Here is an 11,657-nt window from a genome sequence, read left to right on the forward strand (position 1 = left end):
CACAGTTAGACCAATTGAAATCAATGAGCTTAAAGTTACTTAACTCTACTGAATTTAATGGCGCTCTTCCAAGTATGACTAATGTTGGGTATCACTCAAAATGTGTAAGGTTTTTAAAGTCCCTATCAGACTTGCTTCTCTAAAGCCAACAGAATAACTTAGGAACATAGGAAGCTACACTATACTTAAACCATAGGTTTATCTAGATCAGTATTGTCTGCACTGATCAACAGTAGCCTTCCAGGTTTTCAAATAGGTGTCCCTCCCTGCCTTATCTAGAGATGCAGGAGATTAAACCTAGGACCTAAATTGCTCTACCAATGAAATATGGCCCTTCTCCCAAGTTTGTTTTGGTTGGTTGGTTGGTTGGTTGGTTGTTTTTCTTGGGGGGAGAAGCCAAACAATAAAACCTGCCAAAGTATTTTCTAAAACATGGAATCTTGAAAAAGGATGCATAAAGTGTTTGTCTCACTCTGCCATTAAGTTCACAGGGTGATGCTGGTACACTCACAATTTCTCATTCTAATTTACTTCACAGTATTGTTGAGAGGATTAAATGAGGAAAGAGGAACCGTGTGTGCTGCCCTGATGCCATGAATGATTTAAAAAACTCCCCTGTAAATGTTATCAATGTGTCTTACCCACCGGTTATACTGTACTTGCTTATTTACCCCTGAATACCAATTTGCCCCCAAGTTTGACAAATAAATAATTTGTCATAAATAAGGCTGGCTACCAAACTCTGGTCCTAGCACCAGTTTTCAAAAGACCAATTAGATGCCAAAAACTGATCTGGAAATCAGAAAGAGCTGTCAAAAAACCAATTCAGTGTATTAATAAAACTAGTAGAAGACAACACATAACTAATACACACAGCTGTCACAGGCTCAAATTATTGGGCAAATACCTACAGAAAGAAGTATAACAAAGAGAACAGTAAACTTCCACTAAAATAAATGATTACAATATAGTTTTCTTCATTTATGCCAAGTGTCCAGAACTGCAAATATTAGATGTGGGGGTGGGATTTTCTTATGGGAACAGAATGACTGATGACCCAGCAGATGGGAAAGAGTTATTCTAGTCTAACATTTGGCTCAGAACAATCCTCTGCTGTGTTGTCTGCTGTCAGTGCTCTACATTTTATAAAACAACACATTAGTTAGCATTTTTTCAAATGCAATTCTGCCCTTAACACCACTTACATCTTTCTCGGCTGGGCAGGGGAATTGAGTCAGTATGTCAATTCTGCCAAAGTTTCTGTTCTGCTTCCTCCTCATTATCACACCAACACAATGGTTTTTTAAATGGAAGAAGGTGCTACATGATACTACATCAAGGGATGAGTGTCTAAAGGGCTGTATAAACTTCTCAAACTTATTAAATGTTGTCACCCAATAACTGAGACAACACTGCAGAATAAAATGTAAAGTCTCCACTATACTGTAACTGGTTTCAGGTGGCAAGTATGATCACTTATAAATAGCCTTATTTTAGAAGCGCAATTGTTCTGGACTAAAACCGTGTATGAATCATACTGCTCTAAATCAGGTAAAAGGTAAAAAAAGGTAAAGGACCCCTGGACGGTTAAGCCCAGTCAAAGGCAACTATGGGGTGCAGTGCTCATCTTGCTTCAGGCAGAGGGAGCCAGCATTTGTCCAGGCAGCTTTCTGGGTCATGTGGCCGGCATGGCTAAACCACTTCTGGCGCAATGGAACACCATGACGGAAGCCAGAGTGCACAGAAACGTCATTTACCTTCCCACCGCAGCAGTACCTATTTATCTACTTTCACTGGTGTGCTAGGTTGGCAGAAGCTGGGACAGAGCAACGGGAGCTCACCACTACCACATGAATTCGAACTGCTGACCTTCCAGTCAGCAAGCCCAAAAGACTCAGTGGTTTACCTCAACTTGAAGGTGATGGCCTCTTCCATGATTGAGAATTCCATGAACAATACAGAACAGCAGCAGCTAGTCTGTGAGTAAGACCTGAACCTCACTTAAAATGGCCTCTACCAAGATGCAGGAAGTTACTGTACTCTGGAATCGCTACTGGCTGGTAACTGGTGTACTCTGATAATGTTGAAGTTTGCTTTCCTTATGCTGGAAAGTCTGGGGGAACAGAGCACATGCACATGTGGTGGGGTTGCCCTACACTTTCTGTATTTTGGTAAGAGATATTTCACATAGTTTTTGACATCACTGATCAAAACTTAGAAACTGGATCCAGCAGTAATAAATTTGTCTTTGGACATTGATCTCAGTCGTGCATACAATTTTAGAGTTCTTTCTCCTTGTTGCAGTGTGACCAATTTGATATACTGAATGAACCTTGGTGTTTTGCTACCTTAACTAGCTATTTAATTTGTCCTGTCTGACTAGGGGGCTTTCCCTTCTGCTCTGTCAGTCTTATTTTGCTGTAATGTATCTCCATCCTCACTCACAAAATCCTTACTCACCAAAACTGTGACAAACCAAGATGTGTGTGTTACCTTTCTCTAACAATACTTCTGAATTTCCTTATACAGTGGTACCTCAGGTTATATATGCTTCAGGTTACAGACTCCGCTAACCCAGAAATAGTGCTTCAGGTTAAGAACTTTGCTTCAGGATGAGAACAGAAATCGTGCTCCGGCGGCGCAGCAGCAGCAGGAGGCCCCATTAGCTAAAGTGGTGCTTCAGGTTAAGAACAGTTTCAGGTTAAGTACGGACCTCCGGAACGAATTAAGTACTTAACCTGAGGTACCATTGTAGTTTCAAAATTTAACAATGTCTTAAACCAGTCCCAAGAATTATTACATTTCTCAGTTTCTGTTGCATTTTTTTCTTTTGTACTTTATTCAAACATTAGATCCAATTCCTTCAGTATTCGTAGTATCAATGTCTATTTTGTTAAAATGCTGCTAATGTAGTTGTTTGGTACTCAGATTACAAGAGAACAAGCAAAGGAGCACTGATAACATTGAAGTATATTTATGAAGTCGTTTGACATAGCAATTTATTTCAACCCAGGTGTTCTTATCTCAAGTTGCACACCACCATAAAACTTGAGAATGTCACTATTATACTCAACTATGCATGCACACATTGTTAGTTTTTACAAGATGCACTGTGAAAATGAACTTGAGATGAACATTTTTAAGTAGGAGCTACATACATCTTCAACAATCATAAAGCGCTGTAATAAACATAGAACTATAAACATCAGTTAACTATGGATTTTAAAAACAATGCAGTATTTTAAAAGTGATATGACATTTTAAAATGTCAGAGCATGCCATGTGGAAAAGTACAAGGAAAGTGATGAAAAGACATCTTTCATGTGTGTGATTTTATAAAACCCTTTCATGAGTGTGGTTTTATAAAATCCTTTTTATAAAATACCAAAAGTTAGAGCATTTATACCAGGACTGGGGAACTTGTGGTGCTCAAAATACTGCTGGTGTACAGCACCAGCATCCCTGACAATTGGCCATAATGACAGAAACTGGTGTTAGTTAGAAGGAAATATCATCTGGAGGGTCAGAACTTCCTCATCTCTGATTTATATAACTGTCACTAAGATATTTGTAGGAGAGACTATGTATTCCCCCCAGTGGCTGCTTGATAGAATAAATACCACTGCAGTCTACTGGGTGCTATGTACAATTGTATGAGCTATTACTGATAACTACTAGAAGTTCACACAGGCTTCATATTCACTTAAAATAGCAGAAAATGTTATTTACTTGCAATGCAATTCCATTCATGTCTATTCAGAAGTAAGATACAGAAGTAAGGTCAATGGGATTTACTCCCTGATAAAAAGTGTATAAGTCTGTAACCCAAGGCATTCCATTGCTACCAAACATTCAAGTTGGCCACTTATGAAAAAAATCTAAAGCAACACTGATGGCGTTGTTACTTTGGTCCCTTTTCTTTTCTATATCTTGTAAGGTAGAGAATAAGCTGTGTTTATTTAAACACATGGGCTTATTTTTCTGTAATCTTTGTTTAGAACTAATTATTTTATCATATTTGTATCCCATCAATCCTCCAAGGATCTAAGGATGGTATATATGAGGTTATCCTATTGTATCCTTATAGAAAGGTGAAAGTTAGAAACCGGATTTTACAACGACCATCCAAAGCGAGCTTCATCACTCAAAGGGATATTAGGGCCAAGCTCTCGCAGTCCAAGTCCATCTACTATACTATACTTCAGTATAACAAAAAGAGAGGTCGCCCCTCAGGAAGCTTGTAATCAAACATTTGACACAGAAGCAAGCATGAAATAGGCAACAAATAGACGGAAGGAGTTTGGAGTAACATTGTTGGGGAAATAAATATATGGATGCAAATTCCGTACATTTGCTAAGTAAGGAATGTGCCTTAATCAGCCCAATATGAATTTGCAATTCTGATGTTAAACACTATCTACCACCAAACTCTACCAACAATTAGACCAACCTGCCTGAAGTTCTGTCTAATTGCTCTTCTCCTTACAGATAACAAAACAGAGCGGAACATGGAAACGCATCACTTTAAATAAATTTTCAGTCTCTAACATTGCAGAAATGCAGTGTTTGAGCAGGTAATTAGATCTAATAGATTGAAATCATGCCAACGCCTGCAGTTAGAGCTCCAAAGAAACAGTATTTCAGCTGTCACAGTATTAGTGATCCTTCTAACTAACTAGTGACAGCTCTAGAAATAAGGCAGCTTTGTAGTTTAAAAAAAAAAATGCAGTTGGGTTTTCTTTCGAGTGTGTAGTAATAAATGAGATATGGGTTGGCAACAGATAAAAGAAAAATGTTAACAAATCTAGAATGCAATTACAATCAAATTCAATATTAAGGGAAACAGATGATGTTTCACACACAAAAATAAGCAAACATGCAAAAAAAACCACAACAACACCCTTTCCTAAAGGATGCATTTTATGAAATGACATCTAGAAATACCAGTTAGTGTACTACATCAAAAGGCAACACTTTTTGGTGATCACGGACATTAAGTGACAGATCACTGTGTTACTTGGTAATGCCAGGGTCCTATGTGTTAGGTCCCCCCTTCCTATAGAGCATACATACAACCCAAAGCTACACAAGTGGGAAACCGCACACTGCTTTTCTTTTGATCTTCCTAGATACAAGGTGCCTCTTGAGTTCTCACTGTCATTGGTCTTCCCAGGTCTCATTGAGACATTTTCAAAGCTATAGTGAAGACCACATAGGGGTGGGGGAAGTTTGCCACACTGCTCAAGCTGGTAGCCACCAATATTAAAAACAGGGAACAAGTTTTGCCCCGCTTCAAGAGAATAACTACTGAAACTGCAACTAATCCAGAATGCGGCAGCTAGACTGATGACTGGAAATGGCCACCGAGACCACATAACACCGGTCTTGAAAGTCCTACATTGGCTCCCAGTATGTTTCCAAGCACAAATCAAAGTGTTGGTGCTGACCTTTAAAGCCCTAAACGACCTCGGCCCAGTATACTGGAAGGAGTGTCTCCACCCCCATTGTTCAGCCTGGACACTGAGGTCCAGCGCCGAGGGCCTTCTGGTGGTTCCCTCACTGTGAGAAGTGAGGTTACAGGGAACCAGGCAGAGGGCCTTCTCGGTGGTGGCACCCACCCTGTGGAATGCCCTCCCATCAGATATCAAAGAAATAAACAACTATCTCACGTTTAGAAGACATCTGAAGGCAGCCCTGCTTAAGGAAGTTTTTAATGACTGATGTCTTAATGTATTTTTAATCTTTTGTTGGAAGCCGCCCAGAGTGGCTGGGGAAACCCAGCCAGATGGATGGGGTATAAATTATTATTAATTATTATTATTGCTTTATAAATGCTTACAAATTCATTTTTCACATACAGAGCAAGCATTTTTTCAAAGGGAAGCTGTGTCACCAAATACCACCTCAGAGGAAAGAGGACTACTTTTCCAACCACACCACCAAACATCTCCGCCACCCAATCACCTGTACTCAGTATGTTGGGCACTGCTGGTACCAACATTAGTCCAATGAAAAATCACACACCACAAGGTGGTGAAGAGGAAGAGGCAGCACTGGATGCACAGTGCAGAAAAGCCGACCTGAAAGTAGGCAAAGGATCACTCATGGTCCCCAGATTACTGTTTGAGGAAACACTGGCTGACACTATTACAGCAACTTATACTCATCTATCTAGTGTTGCCCCATTTCTCTGAAAGAGTTGTGCTGCTATTTGTGGATGCCGTGACTTTTCAAAGACCTTTTGTTCAAACCTAGGGCTCACCTTTAGCCCAAACATGAATTATTGGACCAATTTGTAACTTTTTTCCACTCTGTATATGGTATGGTTGTGATGCTCTTGGTGCTAACCCACCTTAGGTCAGACTGCAAGCCAACAGTTAAAGATTCATGTTTTAATGCACTCTTCTATTACAGAATTCCTTTCTTAACAACACACTCCTTGCCACTTAAAAGCAGCAGAAGCATCATAGCAGTTTTAAATGAAATATGCGCCACAGCAGATATAAAGACAAATGGCTTCTATATATACTGGCAAACTGAGATTTATAGAAATGTTATGAGTCTGATTTTAATTTATGAGACTTATGAGCAAATAATTCTCATTATGTGTTCTTCCACTTTTAGTATTGGCCCCTAGTACTGGGATTTGATCACTGCATTTGGACATAACAACTCAGGCTCCCCACCCCTCCCCTGGCACTGCCACATGGCATTGAACACAAGCTTCTGCTTCCATTTTACATTAGCTGTAATTTAGTATGGTGCCCATCGTCTAAAGTGCAGTTATTCTTAATTATGCTTAATGAAAACAAGCCTGGCTCATAAACAATATTTGAAGTTGGCTGGCTTCCATTGAACTAAGTTAAGATTAAACACAGTTTATCCAGGTGAGGAAAACACAGCAAACTACAGTTAATCAAAAAGAAACACTAACTCCTTTTCACTGCCACATCTTACAGGAGGGGAAGAGCACAAACATAGGAGAAAGCTAGACTTGTTCTCATGTCAAACTATGACTAAGAACCAATCCAGACAACGCCTTACTTTTTTCACAGGCTTCCTTACTAATATTGGGCAGGCCCAACAGTTTTTCCTTAACTATAAAAAGTTTGAGAGCTCCATTTAAAGTCAGAAATAGCTCTGTTCTACCTGAGTAGATATCCATTTGTTTATCCACTGCATATCATAGGCCAAGCATAGCATACGCTTAAGGTTCAATTTCAACCATGAGTAAATTTGCTGACTGCAACAAAGCTGTGGAACAATACATGATAGCAATGTACTCCAGAAACCTAACTGCAAAGTGACTTGGAATAATTAGTGAAGATAGTATAAAATTATATCCCTAATTTTAAAAAAACTGCTAATGTACAAACTGAAGCAGTGAAGTATGGCATCAACAGTTACTTTCTCAAAAATAATGCCAGATTCTATTGCTGTCCCATTATTTTATCCATTCTAAGCTTCTTGCGTGACATGGGTATCATTCATTGGCCATTCTGAAAATTAGGGAGTGTAAACTACAAAAGGAATCTGAAAGTATACATCACCTAAGACACTTGTCACTAAAAAGTAGTTGTAAAAGTGCTCACACTTCACACCTTAAACTACACTTTCTCATACGCATGCTATTGACACATGCTAATTTTATTAATTTGGACATATCATTTTTCAAAATTCAGATATGAATGCATGTAGACTGAAGTGTGTGAGCACTTTCACCCAATAGATCACTTGCAAAATCACCCATTATTCCATAAAACTATGCTGTTTAGCTCTTCCAAGATTACTGTCAACTGTAAGCAAAGTATGTAATGAATGCTTGACACCAAGTTCACACCCTAGCAGCTATAATATCCAGAAGCAAAATCCACAGGAAAAGAAGTTTTCTACTCTGGTGTAGACTTAAGTTACTAGCAGTGTTCAAAACGCCCATTGTTCTAGATGCATTTTGCGACAGGAAACTTTATTAGTGCAAGCAATTTCTGAGCTCTGGATGCAGTACTGCATCTAAGATTTCAGATTAAAACTGCAGAGTAGAAGGAAAATAGGACCTTTTTCTTCCTTCACACTTGCAGCTACTCTCTGAAGACTGGAGAAGAGACCTTCTTGAGAATATTAAGGGGGTGGACAGGGGAAGAACTAGATGATATGAAAAATGAACATAATATTTCAGCTGCAGTGCCATTCGTTTTCAGCTTTGTACTCTTGTTATTAAAAAGTGCTCCTAGACATTCTGTTAGGTTTAAGGTGCCATTTAGCTCCTAGCTTTCATATCTCAGTATCTAACATTGGTTACTAGGAACGGATATTGGGGCTACCTGTTTGCAAACACTACCTACCAACCCACCCTAGCACTATGCACCTGCTCAGGACCATTTCCTAGTGTTTCCAGCTTTGAGCCCCTAGTATTTCAGAACAGTTGCCAAGAAGGAGCACTGGCATAAACTAAATCCTGTTTCCCTACAATGTCAGCCCTTCTCTAGAACAGAGGGAAGCTGGAAATAGAGTTGTGTAACCTTGCAACCTAGTTCAGCCACTCAAGCAAACAGATTCTTTATTCACAGAGGGCAGCCGCCAAGTTTGTGAACACAGAAGCAGCTTTCTTTGCCTAACCAGAGTTTTAAAAAGGATACAAGGCCTCTGCACATCTGTAGCTCTTAATTACAGGCCCCGTCTTCAAGAGCAGCCACCCATACACACATTCGCCCAAAATTCCTCAAGTTTCAGAACTCTCCAGTTAAAGGTACTGCCTCCTCACCAAAACCAAAGTAGTATTTAAATAAAGACACTCGTGGGCAATGCTGACTTCACAGGAATTCTAGAATTTGTCCTCTTCACAAAGATTTCTGCCCCCAGTGAAAAGAAGCACGAGGCACGCTTATGTTCCACTTCCAACTATGTTACCCTGGGGTTCTAATACAGTACAGTCAATAATAATAATAATAATAATAATAATAATAATAATAATAATAATTTATACCCCGCCCATCTGGCTGGGTTTCCCCAGCCACTCTGGGTGGCTTCCAACAAAACACTAAAATACAATAACCTATTAAACATTAAAACATAGCCAAGCTACCGAAGGCTTTGCTAACGAGCGCTCGGGCTATAAAAGCACGAGCCCCCTGCTGGGGAAAAAAAAAGATTTCAACTCTGCTGCTCTCGGGACAGTTTGCTCCGCGGCTGTGCCATTTCAAGCGGCCACCGTGTATCATTCCCACGTGCAAGCACGTCGCCGGTGGCTCGCCGACCCCCACAATACAAGCACGCGCTGGCTGAGCATGAAAGGGACTCCGAGGCGCAACCCGAAGGGGCGGGGAAGGAAGCAAGCTCCGGGAGCCTCAATTGCGGCAAGCCGCAGGGAACGCGGAGGAGAGACATAAACACAGCCCTCAAAGTCAACCTGGGAGGGGCAGGCCCGCCTGTCAACACCGGGCAGGGAGCCCGGCCCTGGGCGAGCCCGAGGGGGGGGGGAGAGGCAGCGCGGCGGGCCACGTCCAGCAGCCACCCCACTTCCCGCCACAATTGGCCGGGGCTCGCCCCGTGGGCGGCAACCGGGAGGCGGAGGAGCCTGCGGGCGCCGTCTTCGCCGCCCCTTCGCACACGTCTGGGCTCCCCCCGTCGGCGGGGAATGAGGTCTCCCTCCCCACACAGTATCCTCGCACCTCCTCGTCCTGCTCCTCCAGCGAGGCGTCGCTCTCGGGACGAAAGTGGCCGCCGCCGCCGCCACTGGCCGAGTCCTCTTCCTCCTCGCTCCCCCGACGGCGCTGCCCCTCGCCCAACACATGGTCCCCCTTCTCCCCGGCGAGGGGGAAAGAAACCGCCGCCGCCGCCACCTGCCGCTCGGGGGCGCCGCGGCTGAGGGGGGCAGCGAAGCCCGTCCCGCCGAGCTGCCCGGCTGAGGCATCGCCGTCGCCCTCCTCGGAGAGAGTTTGCGAGCCTGACGAGCTGGAAGAAGAGGACGAGACCCTCCGGCCGCCGCCGTAATCTGGCCGCTGCTGCTGCTCGGCGGAAACTTTCTCGCCCATCGCCGCCGCTAAGTCCTGAGGGGAGACAACCGCCGCCGCCACCGCCGCCTGGGCGGGTCGGGGAAGAAAGTCAGCCGCCCGCCTCTTCTTCCAGCAACGGCAGCATCCTCCGCCGGGAAGGGAAAGGGGAACACCGAGCCCAGGCACCGCCTAGCGGCTTGCTGCTACCCGCATCGCTGTCCCAAGCGCGGAAACGCCGCCGGCTCGGAAGCCGCTCCTGGGAGGAGGCAGCGGCGGGGAACCTGAGCTGTGGGGCTCCGGGAGAGCAGCCCGCTGCCTCCGCCGGCCCCCTGAGAGGGCTGCCGCCTTCCGCGGACCTGCCTCCGGGCCATGGGCGGGGGGGAGACGGGCAGCCCGCCGAGCCAATGGCGGAGGCGGTGGGTGGGCCCTGCCGAGGGAGGGCTCGCGAGCCCGACGCGAGTGAGCGGCAGGTAAGGGGAGCGAGGCGAGGAAGGCGGGGAAAGAGCCGCCGCAAAAACAGAGCGCGAGGCGTGGATCCTGCGCGCGCCCCGACTTGGGAACACGCCCTTCGGACGCGGCGCCCGCAGCGAGACTTCAGCTTTGCAGGATAACGTTATTAATCTGTGCTTGGTATTGCGCTGCCCCGCTGCAGATTTTATTTTATTTTATTTTATTTTTTGCAGGCGTAACCTGACAGCTAATCCCTGCTGAGCCCATTGGGACTTTTATTTATTTATTCATTCACGCGCCGCCTTTCTACCAAAAGGTATGCAAGGTGGTTTGCAAATATCTGTAGTAACAAGCTCTAAGAAGTCTCGAGGTAGCCGCCACAAAACTTACTTTCGAGTAAAGCTGCTAGCTGAGGACTGGCGTGTTAGGCGGTAAAGCTAAACCTACAAATAAACCCCATTGAAGTATGCGGGGCTTTCTTCCCGCGGCGCTTGGTTGGGACCGGGCAATAGAAAGGGATGTGGGGGGGGCGGTGTAAGGGAGTTGCGGTTCTACAACAGCCGTTTTGCGGGCCGTGTGTGTGTGTGTGCGCATAACCGCGAGCACGATTTCGGGAATCAGCATCTCGTGCCAGATGGGCTCTCAGATTCCCCCCTCAGCTGTGGAGCTTGGCCGAGTTTCCTTGGGCGCCTCTGTCTCAACCTCACCTACCACAACTGGCTCGATGCAAAGTCTCAAATGCTATTTGGAACTTCTTGGGGAAAAGAGGGCATGAAAATGATATGTATTAATAAATAACCCGTTTTGTTAGCAGGTAGTTTATTTGTTTGTTTATTGAAAAGTCACAATATTCTTTTGGAGATCGTTTTCACTAGTTCAGAGGCAGACGTGGGGAACCCTTGCAGCCCAAGTGAATTTTCTCCAATGAGCAATCTCTCAGGGACCACTTTATTTATTTATATGTGGCTTATATGCCTAAATGTCTGTAGCAGGCAGAGACAGATGCAAAAGTAAACAGGGTCAGAGGCAAAACTGGTTGAAGTAAGGAATATGACGCTTACCTTTCTACAGGTGCTTATGTTCCAACCATGCAAAATCTGGAGGTTTCTACTCATGCCTGTCCATCCAAGAAGCATTCTCACAATAAAGGCAAAAAGGACACATGGGAGGTGCAGTCCAGAGCCACTGGCCTGGGATGGGGGCACAGAGCCTGAG

General features: G+C 44.1%; 1 protein-coding gene across 5 annotated transcripts in view; it reads right to left on the reverse strand.

The window, feature by feature from the left end:
* Window positions 1-10,181, reverse strand: part of MAST4 (microtubule associated serine/threonine kinase family member 4) — a gene marked incomplete at its 5' end in the record, with an annotated part of 206,005 nt that extends 195,824 nt beyond the window's left edge. For all 5 annotated transcript variants that reach the window (XM_081929316.1, XM_081929315.1, XM_081929313.1 and 2 more), the window contains one exon: window positions 9,669-10,181. In XM_081929316.1, coding sequence (XP_081785442.1) covers window positions 9,669-10,031 — 363 coding nt within the window. The remainder of the gene's footprint in view (window positions 1-9,668) is intronic.
* Between the last annotated feature and the right edge of the window lie 1,476 nt (window positions 10,182-11,657).

Source organism: Podarcis melisellensis, assembly GCF_964234715.1.
Source record: "Podarcis melisellensis genome assembly, chromosome: 11".
Classification (NCBI taxonomy): Eukaryota; Metazoa; Chordata; class Lepidosauria; order Squamata; family Lacertidae; genus Podarcis; species Podarcis melisellensis.